This window comes from Rhea pennata, chromosome Z (assembly GCF_028389875.1).
Source record: "Rhea pennata isolate bPtePen1 chromosome Z, bPtePen1.pri, whole genome shotgun sequence".
NCBI lineage: Eukaryota > Metazoa > Chordata > Aves > Rheiformes > Rheidae > Rhea > Rhea pennata.
The window spans coordinates 53,573,255-53,597,380 of NC_084702.1; the positions used below are offsets into that span (position 1 = coordinate 53,573,255).

General features: G+C 36.4%; 1 protein-coding gene across 1 annotated transcript in view; it reads right to left on the reverse strand.

The window, feature by feature from the left end:
* The window catches only part of ATG10 (autophagy related 10), an 83,110-nt gene that overhangs the window by 23,093 nt on the left and 35,891 nt on the right, over positions 1 to 24,126 (reverse strand). Inside the window, exon 4 of the mRNA XM_062599466.1 lies at positions 7,953 to 8,079. Within this exon, the coding sequence (XP_062455450.1) occupies positions 7,953 to 8,079 (127 nt within the window). The remainder of the gene's footprint in view (positions 1 to 7,952; positions 8,080 to 24,126) is intronic.

Below are 24,126 nucleotides of genomic sequence, written 5' to 3' on the forward strand. Positions count from 1 at the left end.
GATGAAAAAAAATAGCAAAACATGGTTGAGTCGATTCTGACCCAGTAACTTCCCAGCAGCATTGCTCAAATCTTGACTGTGTGTGTACATAAAACTATCCTAAATTCTCCATTCAGCTTTCTTCTCCATCGCATGAGAACAACAACTTACTTTTCTGGTTGTAAATTGTGAGGTTAAACTGATTTTGTAAAACAGTTCTTGGATAACAGAGATTAAAAATCACAAAATTATATGATCAGTTGTTTCAAATAAATACACATAATTCATTACGAGAGAACGGAAAAAAAACAAAGAACAAATTTCTGCAGACAAAAGTTTAGTGTCCCTTGGTAATCTAGATGCCTGCCTATATTTTTTTTCTTGAGTTGCATTTATATAGCATTGTTGAATCAGGTTTTTATCTGTCATATTAGAATTATGCCAAGATACTAGTGTCAACCACTGAAAATAAGCATGTCGATTTTGCCTCAATATTTGTTTTTGATGAACAGCAATAGACTATTTTGATATATTTTCAATAAGTAGCTTCTTCTTGGCATTTATCAGGTGTCAGAGACCATTATCCTGTGATAAATAGTTTTATTCAACTGACATTTTCATGTCTGTAAAATGAACAGAATTTATTCATCCAATTAACATTTGAATGCCATATTTAGATATAAGTTGAAACTAGCTGCCTACAGCCTCTGTTTTATCTTATTTTCTGCACACACTTATAAAACAGTACCAAGTTCTGCCCTTACGTAAGCACCATCTAGCAGAAACATTAAGATGTGTGGCAAACGAAGCATCTGGGAGGCAAACAATATTAAATAGCTATACTTTGCCATCCTCAAGAAATCAGACTTGTAAAGACTTGCATGCTCTCTCTGTCTTATGATGGCAGGCAGCAAAGATATGCTGGGGATGGCCTAAAGTTTACTAAGAATTTTGTTACAATAATTCTTAGGGCATAAGTTAACTTTGGAAGGATTTATTTATGCTCAGATCATCTTCCATATGCATGTAGTACAAGATGGCATGGATACTTGCAGCTTTCCATGTTTTCTAGCCAACCTGCAAAGGCAATTCAATGCAAATCTAAATGCAAAATTTAGATCACCACTAATGTATAATATTCCAATGTAAAATTTGATTTACCACTCTGAATTTTATTCTGTACATCTTTCTTTGTATCTGTGAATTTTTACAGTGATACTTGAACAAACTGAGATCATACACACTGGATGGATTACTCTGATCCTAACCATCTCATTTATAGAAATGATTATATACATTTGAAATAGTTGCATTATAACTAAAAATTACCTAAGTTTTGTCTTCATCTCACGGATTTTATTATTTTTATGTATGAAAAGTAGTACACCTGCCACCATATCTCAGTATAAACTTACTTTCATTTCAGAGAAAGCAGAAATAAATCCAAACTCAAAGTGTGGAAACACTTTCACACTGGAGTGAGATCACAGTCAGTAAAATTAACTTCAATTGTTAATATACAGTAATTCCAAAATTTCACTTAGGAAAAAACAAAAGTGATCCAGGCACTCAGATTAAGCACTTCTACATTGAATTGTGTTTGGATTTAAGTTTCCCTAAGCTTTGAATTTTCTGCACTATTTTCAAAATACTCCATTAAACTTAAAATCAGTTTGAAGTCATCTGTTTTTTAAAACTGAGTAAGGTGTCATACACACTCCCAAGTATTGTGTTCCTGCAAATTCTTGCTAAACTGACTAGCTCAATTTCCTGGAAGATGTAAGGACAGCTGCAGTAGGAAGGAATAAATGACTAATATTTAAAACGGACAAGAGGGTCAGCTACATGGCTGGGAACTGCAAGCCCCTTACAAAAAGAGAGGGGATGGATGTGCAGTTCCCCCATCCTCTTCTGTGGCATAAAGATCCGAAAATCTAGTATTTTTTCCGTTTAAAAAAATAAAAAAAATTAAAAAATAAAACAACTGCAGTCCAAATGGCTCATGGAAGGATTAATATACTACAAAGCATTCGGGGAAGAAAAGTAAAAGTTTGGAGTTTTTGTAGTCTGCTCTGGTTTTGTTCTTGTTTCACTGTCAGAAGATAAGGATGGCTGATACAGGAAACATATTTCAGGTGATCTGGCCGGAGGTGTGTTTTATGTTTTAAAACTCACTGGTTCATGTGAATTGGGTCATCTGTGTAGGCTGATACAACTGAAGACATTTCATACACCCTAAGAAACTCACAAGCTCCCAGCTTTGCACAAAACACAACTATATTCTTCGGCCACTTTGAGGCCCCCTCTTCTCAAGGCTGCCAGCATTCACCAGTTTAGCAGCCCTCTTTCTTACACATTCTTGCAGCCCACTGAGACCTCAAATATCCAGCTGAGCTGACACAGTAGTCTGTAATTGTTGCTGCTAGCAACAAGGGGCCACTGTAGCACCTGCTGAGCCAAGCAGCCTCTCTGCTTCTTGTCTCATTGCTTCCAGTGATGGAGTTGAACTCAAACAGTACAGCCGAAAAAAAGAAGGCAATAGAAGCACCAAGGAAAGAGAAATGGCAGAAAGGGAAGGTGCAGGCTTCAGATTCACCCAACAGTATATTTACTTATCATTCACCCACAGTGACACAGCTGCTGAGATGTTTGCAGCTCCATGTCTTATTCTGGTTACAGCTGGGAACAGGTGTGTTGACATAAGTGAAACTTTGTAGTTGTATGTATGGTTTGCATAATTCAACCCATGAACTAATTTACAGATTACCACATAGAGTAAAATGAATTATATGCCACTCAGCAATAGCTGCTTGTAGGCTGTGCCCGATTTACTATACCGTTGTCTGAAATTCCATGCCTCCAAAACCACAAGCTGGCACATCACACCTCCTCAGCTCACCATTAGCTCAGCCTCTACACAATGCAAACAATAAACTTGACATCCACCAAGCAAAAAAGAAAAGGCCAAAAGAGCCTGGGAAATAACCCCCCTTTTTTTTTAATGAAAAATTAGCTAAAGGGTGGAGTCAAGAACTCTTAAATATCAGTTCTGTCTCAAGCTCACTATGTGGGCTTGAATGAATCATCTGTCTCAATAGTCAGGCAAGAGTAACTATGGTCTTCCTATCAGAGACTCAGATTTTCATTATTTAAACTTTCTTGAATATAACAAACTGTTCTGGGAAAAGCTTCTTGATGCTCCACTTGGAGTTAACTCATTTATACCCCCATCAATAAGGAATAGTTAATAAGCAGATAGATGAGTGCCCCATCACAGCAGCGATGCATGACATTAAGACTACATAGGAGTTGCATAGTCCCAATTGACTTGGCACCTTCATTTCTATAGACAGCAGAAATTCTCCAGGCACACAAATTTCAACTAGATTTTCAGAGAACTTCACTGCAGGCTTCCCAAGTTGCTGTATTATTATTTTTTGTCATTTACTGATGGGTTTTAATAATTTATTAGATTTCTAATTAAAGTTTGTGAGTTTGGCTTTTCTTTTTCCACATTATTGCAGTTTGACCTCCATCTAGATTACTACCAGTATCAAGTTTCTTATACTATCCAAACCTTAAAAAAGGACTTTTGAGACTTTTGGTGAAATGGTGCGCAAATCCACTTGAGGCTTCATTCTGGCATACTTTGCAAAGAAATACTAGTATTTTCTACTCTTAAGAAACCACTGCCACACAAGAAAAAATACCCTTCACAGCTTAGAAGAGTATTTGATGATACAGATTATTCAATCTTTTTATGTCTGAAGCCACGATAAAACCAGTTAGCATGGGACAGTTATAGATAGCATCATGGTCTTAAGAGTAGCTGCTTTTTCTGAGAAAGGACATAATGGTTACATGCTTTTGAGCTCAGAGAGTAACTCTGATTTCTGGAAAAGTGCATCAGTCAGGCCCAGTACTGTTATGAATACAGGCAGAAAGTCATTCCTTCAGGACTGGAGGAAGTTACATTACCTCAGGCTTTCTCTCTTTAACTACTTTTTAGCACGGCTTTTACTGGCAAGGATCTATATATTAAAGAACTAGACTATTGCAGGTCAGGTTGAAAATCCTTCTTTCTCTTCTAGGGGAATGAGGCTGCTGTCTTTAGTGTCTCCCACTAGTCATGTTCTTTCTTTCCTGTTTAGCTAGCACTCATGATTTTTCCTCTACCTTTGTAGGAAAAAGAGGAAGAAGTGTCTGTTAAACTATTCTTTTCTTGACATGCAAGATGCTTTCTGAATGATGCCCATGTCCACCTATGGCTGTGTTGCTTCCAGCTCACTATCAGTGCAAGGGGTGTTGAAATGGATGGATTTAGTTGATGACAGTTCAGAAAAGACCAAAGTTCCTTGACATCTTAAAGGCTAAGAAAAGGGGAAATTATTCTACTGATTAAAGAAAGCTTACTGGACCTAGCCCAGCCCATCTGGCTGATGCCAGCATCTAAGGGGAAGGCTAATTGCCTAAACCATCTGTCTCTAAGAAGGCTAATTGCTGACATCAGATCTCAGCAGGGGTTCATGCATTTCTTCAGCTACTTTTTTGGTAATCTCAGAAGCCGGAGAAAGAAAGAAGGTCTCCCATTACTGAAAGACAAGTCACACATGAGACTGACTTTGGAGAAGTTAGACCTGCTCTAAGATCCTGAGACACCTGAGCTTCTGACTGACGAGGACTACAGTAAGCTCCCCCTTAGGAATATATGCTCATGAGAAGTATCATGAGTTACTAAAAAAAGTCTTTTACATGTATATATGTGCTCTAAAAATATCTTCATGTATCCCATAATGTTCCCAAACATTTTTTCAGACAGAGGCATCATATTTAATCATTATATTAGCTGAAGTATTTTTCCTTGCATAGAACAAAGTCTTCCCTGTAAATCAGTCCCCTGAGACTACCCAAAAGTTTAGATGTCATTGTAAATGTTTTATTTAAATTGCAATTCAAATTTCAAATCTTTACCTTGCACTACGTTACATATCAAACTTCCTTTGGGGGGGAGAAGAAATTTAAAGATAAATTCCAGAAAAGAAGTTATTATTTCATCCAAGTCAGAAAGAAGCAAGGTTATGGACACTATATAACTGTCTTCTTGCACAAAGGACTGATCTGTAATGTTTGAGTACAGTCAGTAGCAGAGAGGAGGGACCTCTTTGTCCATGTTCACTGACACAGGCTTCTAAAGATGCCAATCATGCTAGTACGGGCAATCACAGGAAAAACTCCACAGCAACTATTTTGGAAGCCTTTTTTCTAGGAGAGACTGCCAGATACAAAATAGCCTGTGAAAACTGGACTCAAATACCACGTGAGAAAGGAAGGTTTTAATTGTTCTAGAACAGTCTATTTGGAAGACAGCAGATTTGGACAGCCCAGCATCAGTTGCTATTATAACATACAAAGTGAGGAAGTGAATACTGCAAAACATGTAAAAATATTTAGTCAGGTTGAACAGAAGAATTATTATTTCCTAGGCTGGCCTCGACATGTAGTGGCCACTTAACATGGCGCCAGAGAGGAAGCAGAGTTTAGAATTCAAACTCTGTGCGCTGCTGCTGGGGAAGACAAGACAGGGCAGGGCTGTGGAAACATGGGAAGGAGTATCGCTCACCTTCACCTCCTGCAACACGCTCTTCATTAGCATGAGGAGCCGTATGGGCAGGATTCAAGGGAAATCATGAACAGCTTACAAGAAGGTTGGAAAGAACAGATTCTGTTAACTTAACCTAAAAAAAAATAGTAGGAATTGAAGATTGTGAAACTGATAGAGGTCTTAGAAGAAGATTTTACCCCAACTATTTCAGACAAGGGATGCCAAGAATATTATTAGGTGTCCAAGAAACAGGTGAGAGAATTATCACAGGAAGACCATTAGTTTTCTAATGAAAAGATAAAATTCTCATGGCATTATCTAGTCTTCTTCATATGAGATCCATGACAAGACAAAAGATTCGTTGCTCAAATGCCTCAAGTGATTGTGAGTGACCGTGATCTGTATGTTCCTGGAAACCTCGTGTTAGGATCTTCAAATAGCACTGCACAGACCTTAGGTAAATAATTTGCAGTGTTGACAGAATTTTTCATTTGCAAAAGTAAACTACCTGGAATTAAAATGAAAGACTACCTGAATATCTTCTTGGAAAAGTACTTATTGCCAGCATTTTATATCCTTCTCTCTCTACGAGTCAGAGAATGTTGAATGTTAAAGAGAACTCAGATGATTATAGGAATTATTAAAAAAAGAAAAAAAAATTGTTTTCCATTGTGAAAGGTTCCCAAGAAATGTTTTAAAACATAATTATACTTGTAGGAACAATTACAGTTTTGTACTGCAAGGGGAGCTGTTGGCACATAATACTAAGATTGTGCATTAGATCATCCACTAGCTTCTGTAATATCCACTTCCAGCTATAAGGAGTCATGTTTCAACACCTCCGATTCCCTGATGCTGACAAGCTAAACAACTTGTTTTGTCTCTGGGAGCTCTTCTCTGGTGATTAACTGCTTATGGTGAATACTAATTATATGAAAGTACAGTACAGTAGAAATAGTGTCCTATTTCCTCTACCTGCAGCATCCCCATCCTCTTGTGTAGAAACACTGTACTGTTAATTCAGCTAAACGCAAGACGATGACATTTTTCAGTACCACAAATAGGTTAATCTGCCTCTTACAACAAAACTTTCTTTATCCTTCTGTCTGCACAATAAGTTTAAATGCAAAATACTTCACATTTGTAAATGTCTGTAATAATTTGAGAAATAAATTTACAGCAGGATGTGTGCAAATTAGTGTTCTGTTGGTGGTAAAGGCAGAGTAAAGTCCCCAATTCCCCATGTCTCAGTTTGAAAATTTACCCCAAATTATCCATTCCCTGAAACTGCACCTCAGACTAAAATCTTTTCACCAGGGAGTCTATAAGAATTTGTTCTTCAATTTTAAATCTAAAGTGCCTTTTAAAATGCTAACACTGCAAAATTAGAAACCATTAAACAATATAAGGCAGAGAGTGATTAAATCTACCAAACACATTCAAAGCAGCTTAAGCTACTTTTTAATTAAAAACAAAAAGATATCACTGGCAACATTCAGACATCTTTATCTAGATAAAGTTAGGAGATTATTCAAAACACAAAAGATGCTGATGCTACCATGCAGGAGACTGAATGAAAACACTTGAAGATTTCAATCCCCCAGCCCTACACACACAGTCTTTGGGCAGAGAGGAACTGAGCACAGACAGTGCTGCAGTGTGATCACTCTATGTTTGCTGATTAAATAAGTGACACCAACAGTGGCCTTGGAGGGAGGCTGTGTGTTCCTCCTTCCTTCCTGACAGGATGGTGAGTGAAATCACAGTGGCTGTAGCAATTCAGTAATGAGCAGCAAGATGTACATATTAGGGAGGAAGGAAAATCAGTTTGTGATTCAAGAACCAGTTTTAATACATAGAAGATGACTAAAGACAGTACTATATTGGTGTTATTTTTTTTCTAAGCAGCAAGTTTAAGTAGAAAACAGCATACATTTTTGAAGATACATTTAGACCCTAACCATGTAGCTTAAATACAGGCTTCACATTAACAGACACAATTCTGCTGAAGCCACTGTAATTATGTCCACTTATTTCATAGCCAAATTCAGACCTGCAGCTTTAAGGTTTTTGTATTCATTTAAAGAAAGAACAAGAAAAATGACCAGCAGTTTTAGTCAACCACAGGCAAGATGCCAGGAGCCAAAGATCAGCCTCCTTCAGGCTGAGATGATATCATCTACTCCAAGGTCCTGAAGCTCAGTGTCTGCAGTAGTAGAAAATTTACTGGTGAACAGCCTCATCTCTTATTTTCTTATTACATACGAACATTACTTTGTTCACTACTTTAATATAAAATCTGTGTTTTTAACATCTATTACATTCTACACATTTTTCATCTTCTCTTTGTCTAATAGAAAATTGGTCTTACCTAAAAAGCATGCCCTAAAATAAAGCACGGGTACTTGGTAGCTGCTGGAGTACAAGACATGATACTCATAGCGAATCACTTCTGCTGTTACACAAACTCCATCTACTTGAGAATCATCCAAAGAATCCTAAAACAACAAACATGAACAAAATCATCCATCAACTTGCGTATTTGCAACAAGGGGAAATTAAGTACCACTACTGTAATTAATTTAATAAACATAAAGAGCAGACATTATAGGGATCACCCCTTTCATAGCACTTATTTGAATTCCTGAAGACATTTCTTAATTGAAGAACACTGAAGTCCAAAACCTGCAACAACAACTTGCAAGCTAACCAAAATTTCAAACTGTGAATTGTGTACAACAATTTGTAGAACTGAGGTCTTTATAACCTCAGATTGCTTGTGTAGGTAAAAGAAAAAGACACGAATCTCTCTAAACACTTTATGGCAGAATCCTCATAGAGTATGGTGGTTATATTTGTATTCCTCCTCAGTACCTTTAGCATAGGCCATTTTAAAAGCATACCCTTAAATAATCTGTTTTTGCTTGCCAAAATACAGATCAACTGTATCCACAAATATTCCTTTGATTTAAAGGCTTTTTTGCAAAATGTTGGTTTTGCTATAACATTTCTCAAGGTGAGACATTTTTCTCCTCTCACTGTATGTTTCCCCTGTAAAGTAAGCAACGTTTATTTTAGATTTGAAATAAATTGTAAGGATGGAACTTAATCAGAGCATCGAGATATACCCCAGTCACGATGTAAATCTCTCAATATCTTTAGCAATCTATTAGTTTTTAATTAGTTTTGAAATCGTGCTAAGCATCTGGTTGTTTTGTCTTTTCTGGAAACTGCTGATACTCAACATCTCTGAAAATGGAGCCATACACTTAATAAATCCATTGAGATTAAATATTTTAGAACAAACTTTCCAAGAAGACACTATGGGTGTGGACTTGTTCAGTTTTCAAACCCCTAAATTTACATGCATGAAGTAAGCAACCATAATGCCCCACAGGTTGGGCGTGCATTTCACAAGTCTGCTTTTGCCAACCAACTGTGAATATTGGCACACTATTGCCTGTCCAACCAAATGAATAAGGTTGAACAGAAAAGAAAAACCAACATCTTTTGAAAGTCATGTTGGTTTAACACATAAGAAATTTAAAGCTATTTTGTATTTTTATCTCTCGTCCTCAACTCACCTTACTTATTCCTCAGCCATGAATCAATCTATGAAGAGATATAGAACTGATAAACTGTAACAGTAATCACGACCAGAATACTTTAAACATTTTGATATCCCAAGTAAAAGTGATTTCATCCAAAGTAGGCATATTACACAACCAGATGCTGCTGAGGCACATGGATAGAAGATCATGAACAGAGAGCCCAGATCATGGGAAGCTACAGACCTAGGTATTGTAAATACAATTTTAGACACTAAATGACAAAATCACAGGTGCTCAAAGAACAGACGTATTCTGGGAAATTCTGGACAGCTACAGGAATGCTTGAATTTAGCTTATCAGGAAACAGATATCTAAAGCACTGAAATGTAACATTAAAGAAAATCCTCTCCATGTTAACCTAGCTTTAAAAACTGTATGTGAAGGGATATTACAGACAACATGCCAGAAGGGACAATGGTGATTGCTGTATCTGACTTCACAGGCCAGGTAAAATTCTGTATACTCTACCCAGTTCCCATAAAAATGTGTCACAGACCAAGAAAGCAAATTCTTTTCCTCTTCCCACATGTCAGTCCCTATGATCAGATGTGAAATATAGAGGTAATACTATTTAAAAAATCTCTTGAGGAAAAGAGAATACTATTTCTTCTCTTTAGTAAACTATTGCTTTAAACTGGATAAATTTTCAATGCTTCAGTGAGGAATACAGCAAAGGAAGGAACAGTAGCAGATTACTTAATTACTTAAAAAGGTGGTAAAAGAAATGAAAAAAAACCACTACAGATCAGTTTTCAAGTTTTTAGGGATGGGGAAGGGAAGGAGTCCATATTCAGAACCGAATCTAGATTAAAATTCACAAAACCCCTGCAACCAGCCTCCTTGAAACAAAATCACGTGGCACAGACATTAATGTTTCATCAGATATTATGACCTTGCTTATTGCTTAGTCACTAGCTTACCTTGCCCTAAAATAAAACTGAATATGCACAATATGTTATAATATATTTGCCAAGCTACTTCCATTCGCTGGTTCTTCTGGAAGTAACAAGACTATCTGCCTCTTGCTGATGTATTAAATATTGTTCTACCAAAAAAAGCTGTATTTATACACATACTTCTCTATTCTGCTTACTCTGCCATAGAAAAATAAAATGACTCTAATCTGTAACAATATAAATTTATGATGATTTCAGACTAAATGAAAAAGAAGTCATATATTTTTTTACCTCCTAACACTTAGGAACAGAAATAATTTTACTCAAAGCTCTATACCCTTAGGAAAAACATGCTTTATAAATACCCTACTATCTCAGAAAGACAAAAATTAAGCTAGGAACAACTCTATCCTTAAGAATTCAGCTTGCTGGGTTAGCAAGAATTGCAGCTGGTAAGCAACCTCTATCTTCATTTTCTGAATTAGAAAAAGGAAAGTAAAGGAGCCAGTTGGTCTTTCTAATTTCACTGTTCCTTGAGATGGCCAGTGAGGAAAGTCTCTTGAGAATTCCTGCCATTACCAGAAGGACATGAGACTCTGAGCTACTTCCCAGAATACTCTATTATTTCAAGAGAAAGGGTGGTTTTATCCAGAAGTGGCCTTTCCAAAAGATCTGTATAGTTTGATAGCAAGAAACTCAGTGGACAAGGAAAGAAGCAGCTTTGCTCTGAATGAACTACTGTTCTGGACAGCAGAATATTTGTGGACGCATTTTTTTTGCGTTATCCTGTGGTTCTTTCTGAGTGCTAGTTTAGGCAGTGTCTTAAATCAAGCACTAAGCTAAAATACAAAGCTCAAAGATTTGAAAGTTACACTCTTCTGCTCTGTAACAAGATGGACTTTGGTCTACTATGAAGTTTCTACACTTACTCAAAATAGTTTCTGATAATCAGATCTCTTTTTCTGCTGCACTTCTTGTGACAAGTAGGTGCACTGTATTTGTAATCTGCATACACAGATTGCTTGATACTTGAATCCTTAAAGCCTTTTCTAATCCCTCTTCTTTTTGGTAAACAGCAGCAGCAAGACTTCTTACATAAAAAGGTACAGCATTGATGTATAATCCTGTACTTTACAGTCTCCATAAGTATGATGTAGAGAATTTATATAGGGAAAATACATTTTGGAGCCTAAAAGTTTTGATGATATCTCTCTAGATGATGAGATGAACTTTGCTGATGAGGCGACTAAAATGAGTACAATCATTTTAGGATGATCTTTGGAATATCTAAAAATCTATGTATGGCTAAATAAAGCCATGGAGTATGAGCAAATATTACACCAACTCAAAAGGCAAGGTTTATTTTCTGCCCTTTAATCAAATGGCTTTCCTTTCCATACAATTATTGATAAAGCTATAAATGCAAAAAGTAGATGTAACTTTTCCAAAAAAAAAGTCACACAATTTTATTTTTGTCATAAATGTCATAATTGTGCCCCTTTAAACATTTTTAATGTAATTGTTCTACTTTCCCTTTTTACGTATACATTGCCCTATCTCTTTGGAGCTAACACTGTATTTTATTAATTTTAATAGACAATAGTGAAATCAATTTTAGCACAAGAAGATTGTATAACTCTGCAAAAAGATTCATCAGATTCATCTATATATACAGGCAACAAAATGAGGATTTGTTAACAAATTCATGCTTTTGTTTAGATCCTTGCTAAGATAAAATAAACAAGTCTAAAGAAAAAAATTTATTAAAATGTTAACAATGAAGGTTTTTTGACTGACTTGCAATTCTTAAAAATGATAAAAAGAATTTAATTTCTTTATTTTTTGTTTCTGCATTACAATTTGCTTACATGGCTGCCATGCTTCAAGTTAAAACTGCAAATCCAGGACACGCTGACTGTTTCCTAAACAAATTGGGAAGTTGTCATCAGGAAGCATCTGCTACTCTATTACTCTCACGTAAAAGCATTCTTGTGCTATCATAATAGACTATTGAGCAGATGTTTAAAAGCACTATACCCACAGCAATGTATGTATTATAAAAGAGACACCCAGCTACCATCTAATTAATTATATTAGTTCCTTCATAAATGAATTATCACTAATTTTAATTGATGTAAAGTTGTTCTCAACATTTAAGTATCCCCTAAACTAATTGAGTTGATTTGTTCCTTTTAAAATGCTGAATTATTTAAATCAATAGATAAGAAATTACATTGCATGTCATTCTGAAGGCAAAACAACATATTTGTACTCTTATCAAAAGTTACTATTTTTATTCCTTCTGATGAAAAAGACAAGTTAGAAACCATTGGTAACAAGCTAATTTGATAGCTGGAGAGAGGCAGATTGTCTCGCTACTCTTTAGCTGGAACTGTGTTCAACGGGCTGAACAGCAGCAATAAGGTGTGGGTTAAGGTAGGCTGCTTCTGGAAAGAGGGCTCCCATGGAAAGGAAGAGGCCAGGGAAGTGACAGTGTAAGCTGGGAAGAAGACAAAACTATCTGACAATAGGGGATTTTTCTCTGCTGACACCAAACATTTCCCTCCCTCCATCTCACCCACAGAGAGGCAGGCTGCGCCAAGGTTCCTTACTCAGCCCAAATTCCCTTTGAAATGCAGAAGCAGGCCCTAATGTCTTTGGAGGGGAAAGGGGAAGAGAAGTGTTTTAACCAAGGGCAGGCACATTTCTCCTGGATATCAAGTCACTGTTGCCTTTCTCCCAATTCCCAGGTTTCTCATCTCTTTTTTTGGTGCTTTGACCTCAATTTCCTCCTGCTTTGGGCAAGTCTCCTGGGAAACTCTCCTGCAGAAGCATTGCAGGATTGGTCTGCAAGCAGGAAAGAGAGGAAAAGGTGATGCAGGCACAGTTACTGGTACTGCTAGTTTAGTCATAAGAGGGGGGAAAAGGAGATGCAACTCAGATTAGTAAGTAAATTTGATTTCACTGCTTAAAATGTATTTACACTTCATTTTAACCTCTAAACCTGAAAACAAATGTCCCATGCTTGTACTTCTTTAACTGCTTCTCCTGTATGGTGGTCTTCTTTTTTTCAAAAATGACTGTGAGCTACCGTGTGAAACACAAGAGCTTTCATGGAGCAGTTCTCCTCCCAATTCAAAACTTTCCCTTTGGCAAATACAGAGATTTGAACATGAAAAACGAGTGGTAGGACAGTGCTCATCAGATAGAATTAAAATAGAGCTTAATGTGGTGGGTGCGGCAGCGTGGTGAGATTGTATCTGTGCTCTTTATTCTTCCTCTTGGGTGTTCTCCACATTTATTTGGACTGTGTCTCACTTTTTTGCCTGCAGCCCCCACTGTTCTAGTTTCTGCAGGTCATTTTGCAGTTGGTTTTGGTCCCTCTAATGCAGGAGCTCAAGTCCTCCCCCACCCTTTCACAAGCCTTAGACCTCTGGATCGGATTCTCCCTTCCCCTACTACACTGAAAATCCAGTGTAAAATCACAGCACTCAGTGAAGTAACCTTGGCTTGAGAGGAGAATCAGACTTGTTGGCTACAGTCCACTTCATGTCCCCAACAACCACTTCGGATAGTCAAGATAAACTAAGTGATGGCAGGAGACAGTAGCCTGGCGGACAGAGTGAAGGTTGGACTGCAAAGAAGCCAAATGCTTGGATTCTAGTTCTGAACTGAAGTATTATTTGAAAATTGCAAGGAGGACTATAAACATTTTTTTAAAAACATCTCCTCACAAAAATAAACATCCTGAGGAAAAAAAGCAAAACAAGACTCAAGACCGTGCTAGCAGGTTTTTTATTTTAATATAGTGAGAGAACTTCCGTTTGCATTAAGTGATTGTCAGTATTTTGCTTTCACTATTAAATAATCATACTATGCTAAAATTTATAGGCTCTAATCAAACTCACCCCGCTGTATCATGGCTGTAAAAAATGCATAAAAGTGTGGACATCTTCCTGAATAATTTAAGTTGAATGGTGTACACATCTTTATCATCAGTTTCAAAAATTTTTATATACATTACTAAATTGTTCTTTTATCTTAAGTATATACGGGGAATATAACAATCTCTATGTGTTTTCCAGGGTGACTATCATTAGTTACTGATGAGGCAAGATGAGGACAGTGGAGAACTGAAGAGAACAAAGTTATCTTAAGGGGTTTTTTTCTGCATGTGGCTACAAAATCCTCCCTACAACCTCTCATAAATTTCTTCAAGGTCAATTAGCCAAGTGAAGAACTTGGTTAAATACTGCTCTTCAATAACCAAAAAAGAAAAAAGGCCTTAAATCAATCAGTGACGTTACTAAACACTAAGTCCAAAGAACTTTCACTACAGTTTCCTTGAAAGATTATTAAGCCACAAAGAGAACATTTCAAAAGTGAGGTAAGGTAAAGAGGCAATGGATTCCATATTTCATTTCCCTTTCCCAAAGGAAAATCTTGTAAGTGTAGTTAGCACGCTGATTATGTTAACTCTATATTGTTAAAGAATGTAGTCATTACTAGAATGATTATTTTTTTTCTCAGAAAAATACAGGTTAGTAAACAAAAAACACAGTCTTTTGTCATTCAAAGCATATCAAAAGCCTAAAATCAAGACTTCCAATCCAAAAAGATGCAGCAAACAAAATTGTAGTAGTCTCTCATGCATTAGCAATCATTTCTAATGGCTGGAAATTAGATTTGTCTTTTGATTGCTTTAAAATTGTTATCACAAGTGAAAGCAAAATCTATTCAAGCAAAAGAAGCAATGGACCATGAAAACAGAACAGTTGTGAATTTGCTCTTCATGTAAAAGTGAAGAATTCTTTCAAAATCACTCTTCATTCTTCCTGTGTTGTTGCATTTAAAATGCAGAATTTGGTAGTTTCATCCTTCCCCCAAAAGAAACACTTTCTTATCCTTTTTGTAATGTACAAGACTCCATTTTGAGCAGAACTCAAGCATGGAAACACAGAATGTTAGGAAACCTCTTCTGGTGGACTCCACAGTTAACAGCTAGCAAAGCTGGGAAAGTAAGCAAGGAGTCAAAAGAGTTGCACCGACATGCTCATCTGCCAAGGGAGGAACCGACTAATCTGGACAATGCGAAATTCCAAAAAAGAAGGGCACATCCTAAGCTAAAGGCCTCAAAGAAGACCTAAGCAATCTCACTTGAAAGCTGTAGGGATGCTTCTACTTCCACTATCACCAGCTAATATTCACTGTCGTAAGTTTTCCTTGCAATTAGGCATTTTCAGCAGTTGTCCTTACTATGGAGGTATGCTGAGGCAAGAAGCAATTACAGGTGGCAGTTCTCTTCTTTGCCACTAGCACATTTGTAAAAAAATTAAGCCAGGATAGATAAGGTGCATAGATCACTCTGTGTATATATATACACAATACTTTTATGGATGCAGGGACAGGAACTCCAGCCTCTCCTTTCAGGTGAGTACTCTAAACATCAGGTCAAAGATTCATAGTCTTTTCCTTCGTCTCATCCAGTATGTACTTAATTGTTTCATCTAATGTAGAACTTGAACAGGAGAAAGTAAGAGCGACATTCCAGAATACCTTAAAGCCCAATGAGTAAGGCATTTTTCCAAAGCAGCTTCAAGCCCCTCTGCCAAAGAAGACAACTGAAATCAGGATTGCCCGTAACTTCCCTTATACTATGGGGCAACGCAGGATAACTGTCATCTCCTCTGGGCATCTCTTGCAGAGCACATTCTGGCACTTGTGTTCTCAGAAGCCTTGTTAGAGCCGACGTCGGAGGCAAGACAGACACTGCAAGTCCACGGCATGACTGAACAGGCATTTAGGCTCCCAGGGCCCCCAGGCATGTCCCAGGCTAAGCTGGCACGTGAGAAAGCCTACTGTGGGTCTAAATTTTGGCCAGAGCTGCCAAGAGCATCCATGCTCGCTGGTGGATACAACCTCAAATGATTTCAATACGTGAACTTTTCTGTTCTACGATTATAACACGAAAATTATATTTAATTGTAAGTTTTGGAATTTCATTCACACTACTTTATAATATAATACTTGCAAATCATGCCAGTTCTCAATAGTGTTGCTGTATGAGAACACCACATTTACACAATGGTACACACAGTTATTTCAAGGATCACAAAAACAAATAAAATAGGTAGAACTATACATTGTTTCACAGTTAGTTTGATATGATGATAGAAGTAAAAAAAATAGAACACAGAGTATGAGCAAAATTTTCTATCACTGAATCTCCTCCAAACATAAACCAAATTGTAGTATTTTCCCACTGTTTTTAACACTACCTTGCATTTTTACAAATTGCAAAAAGTTACTATGACAAGGCTAATTACTACTAAACGAGATGATTGTTTTTTCAGACCCGAGTGCTTCTATGCTTTAGCGAGTCTACTCTATGCTTTATAATATGCAAAAAAAAAAAAAAAAACACGCTATATTATAATACAAAGGTAATAGCTTAGCTGTATTTTAGGTCAATTTTTTCTTTCCAGAACAAGGATTGTTATTTTTGCATTGAGAATTTCAGCAGCAACCCAGTTTTGCCCACACTCAATTCAATGGGGAGACTGACAGTAAATTCCTACCACCCCTTACAGAAGACAAACTTAAATCCTCATTAATTTTGCAGGTGGCAAACTATATGAAAATAATGCTAAGACTGATAGTGTTTAAAGTAATTCAAGTGAAGAAGTTATACACAGAAATGATCAAATGTCTTAAAATCTGCCATTATAAAACCAAGAAATTCAAAGTTAAAGGTTACAATTAAAAGCAGCTGAAGGAAAAAAAAGGGGGGGATGATGCAATTCTGAAGTCTTGTGCTACGCCACGCGCCTGGCAGCTGCACTGGGACAGGGGCGAGTGTTTCAGGGAGGCTGTTGGTAACAGACTGTTGTAACAGAAATGCAGTGTCCCTGGCCCAGCGACAACTGTGCCAGTCAAACTACCAATGATTAATATCTTCCTTCATACCACTTACTGCAGTCCGTGCAGTAGCGTGCTACTTAGCGGCAAAAAGAGGATAGCAACTGAATAAGATAATCTTTGTCAAAAGTGTGCAATTTTTAAGTTACCGGAGGTGCTAATCTAAGCTTGTCCATAGCCTATGTTATATGCTCACAACAATTAGAAACAACAACCTTTAACAAGCTAGCTTAATCACAACTAACTTATTTGAATACGGGAGCTCCAATTAAATTAACTATACATTAAACTGAAGCACATACATTATTCTCTTATTAAGAAAACGAGGAGATAAAATTAAGATTTTTTTTGAGGATTTACAAGTAAATTCATCATTATTTTGAATTATTGACACATTTTTAAATTAAGATCATTTTGAATTTAAAATGGATCATTATATTTTAATTTTATCTCTCCATTTTTTCTAGATTTGTTATATAAAAATATTCACACATCAGGATCCAGTAATTTTTTTCTTTTTAGAGAAGAAAGGTATAAGAGTTTTCTCTGCTAGATTACAGTTCATTATTCCAATGAATTCCTATAATTTTTCACATAATTCAGTCAATCTTATTTTTTCTCCATTAAGGCTGGACAGAAAGATGATTAGTACATATTTTTCACATTTCAACTATCTAAAAGAAACGCAGAAAGAGTACTTTTCTTTCATTCCTACTAAGGCCCTAAAACTGTTTCCTATGAGGAAAATTTCCTACAGAGAAAATCCATGTTTTTTTTTTGTGGAACAAGTTAAAAGAGTTTAGCTTTTGCTTACTCTTAGAACTGTTTATTTTATTAATATACAATGTAATACAGATGTACTTAGTTCCTACTCTTTAATCACTGTTATATAAAAAATACAAAGATCTGAATTCTGATTTGGACAGAATGAAAGCCTTTCAGCTCATTTTCAAATGAAATACTCTATATATTCTAATTATTAATAAAGATAATGTTATCAAGTACCATTGATCACAACCGTCCCAAATGTATACTTGGAGACATTTACAGTGGAAGGAAAGAAAATACTGAATAATTTCTTTTATTAATGTGATCTCAAAGTAAAACTGCCTTGCTGTACTATGTGACACTATTAATTTCCAAGAATGCAGTACATAATAGATCTCAAGGCAAATTTAACTGCTAGCAGTCTTTACAAGGAAGTAATTGTAGTCTGACAAAATGTAGCTAAAATTCACAAAATTCAAGTGAGAAGACATAATGCAATGCATTCCCACAATTAAAAATACACTGTTAAGGCATCATCTAATAATAAGGGCAACTATACTTTATTACTTTGGCTAAATAACACCCAGGAGACTTCTATAAGCAAATAAATAAAGTACATATGTAAGTAGAAAAGAATCTCAACTATAACAATACACCAGCAACAGTTTTATACAACACAATACAACTGTATGTTGAAGCCTGCTATGCTCCAAAAATAAGCATTTGCTCTACAATCTTTAAAATCAAGTAAAAAGTCCATATGAATTATTTACAGTGTTCCTAACTAAACGAGCTTTCAAACACTCTCCATCTTCAGGCAAATTTTGTTTTATTTGACTAAAAAACTCATTAGGGAATTAGGAACATTTAAATAGTCTGGCTGCAGTATACAGTTGAAAACACCTGCAATGGTCAACAGTATTATATGAATTCAACAACCAGCCAACAACAATGTAGCTGAAGGATTACAAAAATCAAGAAATGATACACATTGTGCATACAGACAGTTGGCCAAGCTGCTAACAGTGTTGCTATGACTATTTTACAAAATCAGATTATTACTAAAATTCAGATAACCTGTGAACCATTAAACATGTGGATTTATGTTCATTTCTTGTACTTCTTTTTTTTAGCTGAAGTAATTGCTCAGTAGTAGGTGCAGGAACTTGAGGACATTGTTCCACACACAATCATACTTCAGGCATAGCTAAACCTTGCTTCAAATTTTACAGCTAATCTATGTAAAATACTTCAGGCCATTAATACATTCTAAAAAATATATGAAGATTGTTTACGGAGGTCCTTTTTTTTTGGTGGCAACACAAAACCTGAGGAGGAAAAGGAGAGACAGTATCTTTGCCTGCTACCCCAGGATGGTGCATTTGCCCAGACTGAGGAAGATTCAGGTTCGCTTCCTCCTCCTGCTGGGGACGAGCCACTGACCAGGCGCCGGGAACCAAGGCAGGTGCCAGGGGAGCGAGCCGACGCTCTGCGAACCTTTGCACGGGATTCCTGCGTTCAGGGCGCACCACCTGTGAGAGGCTCAGCAGTTCCGATCTCCTTCGACTTTATCAGGAAGTGACCCCGTCATTATCCTATGGGATCAGGAACACAGGCTACCAGAAGTAAAAAACCCACTAGTAATTGCAGACACCTGCACAGCAAGAGCTAGAATGTAGCTTTGACTGTTTGCTACATTTTATCTCTCCTCTAACTTCCCTCAAAAGCTGCTCTACAGCTACTGGAACTAATTTATTCATTCAAATTTGATTAAGGTATCTCAGGGACTATTTTATATATTTGACCCTATTTACAACTGACTGAAATCATATCTAAGAGGATGGAGTATTTAATTGGTTAAATTGCTCTTGTTTTTCAAAACTGAGATATTCCAAGAGTCCCGAAGGCATTTAATTCCAAAACAGGAAGCCAAAGAGGAGAACACTCAGTAATTCTAATCTTGTGCAGATCTCTTGGAAAGTATTTTCCTAAACATTTGCTGAAAGAACCTTTTATTGTGCTGCGTGCTGCCGCATGTACCCCAACCGGGGTCCCACAGAAACGGCAAAATATTTACTACTTAAATTATTTCTGGTTATGTAAAAGAATCAATCTAGAATCAACTAAGAGCATGCTTTCCTAAATATTAAACTTAGGCATTTGCAAAACAAAGCATGTAGAGGAAGAAAACACAACTAAAATATATGAAATATATTTTTAACAGCCTGGACTATAACTTTATTCAGAAGACAGAGGCTATGAATCATTGTGCTGCATCAAAACCAAAGATACGATTTAATTGTTTCTTTGTTAATTTCTCTTTATAGGTTTCTGAAAGTCAACTACAACCCGTATAGGAATAATTTTAGAATGAAGGCTTGGTGTCTATATGATATTTTACCCATTACTGCTGAAGTCCCTATTCTGTAACATGTCAGGTACAAGGGGACTTCTGCATTTTTGCAGAGAGCACAAATGACTTTGCTGAATCTGGAAATAATACATGAGCAGATCAAGAATTTACCGTTGCAGGAATCAATTCCTGATTACCAGCACATTCCGTATATTGAATTCTACAGAACTATATGCAGGTAACAGAAAAAAAGGCAGAAGTTGGCTTTTTATATCACATTTGCACATTTATGAACACATGCACACAGTGTGCAGGTATGCACACTACGAGTGGAGGCATATAGATAGGGGTTTTGTAATAGACAGTAAGCTGAAGCACTTAAGTGTTAGGAGATAAAAGAATTAAAGTTCCCTAAGTAATTCAGCTCCCTTGAATGCAGGATCTAGTTATGTGATTTCATGATCTTTTTCTCAAAGGATTCTTTACCCCATACAGTACACAGGACAAAGAATTAGCAGCAGTACAATACTTTTTTATTCTTGTCATTCAATATGCAACTTCCAAGTCACAGACCCAGACAAAAGTGTGGGAGACTCTACTTCATGTCCACACATACCCCAAAAAAGCAAATGAAGCAGCCATACTCTACAGAAACAACTCACAGATAACTACACCAGCCAGAAGAAAAGGCTTAAAGAAACAAAGATTAATGGAACTTTCAGCAGAAAATCTGTGATTCATTGGGATTTACCTTTTCAAGAGAAGGAAGGCAAAGGCAGAATATCATTGCATTGATTGACAGATGATTTATTATCTTGGTTTGGAAGGTTTGGGATATTTAGTCACTGCTAGGCTTTCATCACAGAAAACTGACTTCTCTCAATAAAAACATTTGAGCATTTGACACTACCGTTCATAGTCAAGTCTAGCATAGTTAGTAAGCACTTTAAAACAAGAAATTGGGAGAAAAAAGTTGTGAAACATTTGTCTTTTACCTAAACAGAGAATAAAACTGTAAATGAAGAAACCATTAATTATAAATAACAGAAGAGTAAAACAGAAGCTGGAAGCAGGAGAGAGAAAGTATTATCTTTACAAGTAGTGATCACAGTTAGGATTATATTTGACTTATATAGGAAACTCAGAGAGGTCAAAAGGAAATATTTACTATGTCAGTATACTGATTCAAGAACTTCTGCCATAAGAGAAGAAACAGGGACTTCCAGTGGACTCCTGATGAAAGACTTATAAGGTATTATAGTGTAATCTATGAGAGTGTCAATCTGAAAGACAACACTTTCAGTGCCTATACGCGAGCTGTGAATTACGTAAAGAAATATGAGTTAACACAGATGAAGGTAACTCAGCTTTGGTCAAAATCATCTGCTCGGAAAAAAATTAAAAAATAGAGTTTATACTAATCCAAATAGGACATGCAGTATTGTATTTGGATAAAAATCTCTCAAACAGCATTAGAGATTAGGACAGCCAGGAGCTACAGGAGACAAACTCTGTAGCTATAGAGCTCAGAATAAATGTTTTAAATATTGTCAAGATCTCGTTTTTCTTAGATGTGATACTTGAATTATTTCTTCACCATGAAGCCACTGAATTAACAACAAATTATTTTTACGCAGATTCACAAAGTTGCAAGAGTATTGCAGGATAGCTGCCTATGCAAAACAAGCCTGACTCAAAGATTTCAAATATGTAAGTAAAAATAAATACAAAAACAAAACCAAAAAATATCAGCCCATATATACATTAAGGGCACTTGACTGCTGTGTCTTGCTCAAACACTCAAGAACAACCAATTGCAAGATGCTCACAAAAGAGATATTTATGGATCTTCCTGTACTGTATATCTGTCAAGAGAACCTGGTCATGACGAGCCTTCCTCAAGCCTGTATGTTAGGATTTTTAAAAACATTTGAAAAATTAAGGGAGCTAATGAGTTAAGGCAGCTGAACTAAAAAGATGAAAGACTGCAATTTGGAAAAGGCTCAAATTTATTTAAATCAGAGATGCAAAAAATGCCTATAATTTGCATCCTGAACTACTGAAAAAACATTGTAGGATAAGGCTCCAGACTTAACTCAGTGAATAATCACCTCAGAAAGGATAGCAAGAGCATGCAAAAAACCTACAGAGAATAGAAAAGAGGAATGACAAGCAAAAAAAGCCACATCTTGAAGCCTAAGTTAGAGGGAGAATGTGAGAACTGCCAAAATCCAGGCTGAATTTACACTTAAAAATGGCACAAGACTCACTAGACATAAGTCAAAGAAGAACAAGGAAAAAAGTAGTGCAAAGATGCAACAAGGCTGAGGTTCAAATTGAAAATAACAAAGCAACAACCCCAAACCTAAATTCAGATTTCACCTCAGTACACAATATAATTAATAATGTTGAACATGGGAACACTGCATGGTGGTTAATGAGGAGGAGGGCACATTTGTCTCACGACACAGGACCAAGACTCATCTTTGTCACTGGTGAGAGCCAAGGCAGGGGACCAGAACAATCACCAGTCTAAAAGGCTGAAAGAATGGACACATGAGATTACAGATCCAGTAGCAGGGAATCAGTTGAATCATTCTGGAGAGGTAATATCTGAATGAAAAATAGCAAGTGAAGTATCTACATTCAAAAAAAGGAAAAGAATTATCTAGGTAACTGCTGTCTGACCTCAGTAATATACAGCAGTTGGAAAAATTTTTGAAAGAGGGAATAATTAAACATACAGAGCTATATTGAAAATGGGATAAAATGTAACATTGGTACCAAAGGAAGAGCATGCCAGACGAACCTGATATCTTTCTCTGATTAGATAACCACATTAGTGGACAAGGAAATGCAATAGATTCAATCTATCTGGATTCAGTAAATCATTTGATACTGTGCCAAATGGGAAATTATTATTTAAAATGGAGAAGATGGGGATTACATTAAAAAATGTATAAGAAACTGGAAAAGGGGGATAATAACAGAATGTGCTGGAAGGAGACTTATTGACCTGGAGACAGTTGATTAGCTGAGTACCTCATAAACTCGTCTGTAAAACAATCCCACTTCATTTTTTCATTAAAAACCTTAGCACAAAAGCAACAGACTGTTGACAAATGTTGCTGGTGATACAAAGTTGGGAAGCTGTCTATAGCGTAGCAGGCAGAAATTCTCACATGAAGAACTGGAGGATTTTGTGGGGTGAAATTTGCTACTACCAGGTATACATACATTTCAGGACAGGTTGTAAGACAAAGATAAGGTACAAACCGTGGTCTTACTAGTCAGACACGACTGAAAAGGAGAAAGATTTGGATGTTCTTGGTCAAAGGATGACTGTAAGTAGTAATATGACATGGCCTTGACTAAGGTAGAGAAAGTTTTAGGGTAGTTCACCAGTGGAGATGCCTTCAGCTGATAAAGAAATATTAATGTCATTATACAAAGCACTCACCCAATCTCACTTCAAACACTCTTTACAAATGTTTGTTCACTCAACTTATTTTAACATTTCTCTTTAATCCACATGAAAGTGAAATATGAACATTTTTTACACAACAAAAACTTTATAGTTGGAAATGATGAAATGTTGAAAAAGAAACATACATCAGTATTTCCAAATTAAAGTGTGCCATACCACTTTGCTGAACTGACTCACTTAGTTAATTCATTAATCAGCTGGACATTCAACTGTATTACCCTAGTAGTGTAACCTAACAGATAGTAGTATAACCTAACAGATGCTGTCACTCAAGTCTGATTCTCATGCAGAAAATAGGGTCTCTAGCCAGCCTACGTCTCCGTGACACATTCATAGGTACTTGACTACTCTAACGGCCACACAAAGAAAATATTGTACTGTACTATCAAAAGTATAATGCAGTTTTCCACATCAGAACACTAAGAAAGAGCTAAAAAAATACAGCTCTGCTGGGTAATGCAGTTTATGGTTGAAATGTTGCTGAAGAAAACTTTCAGAAGTTTAATACATTG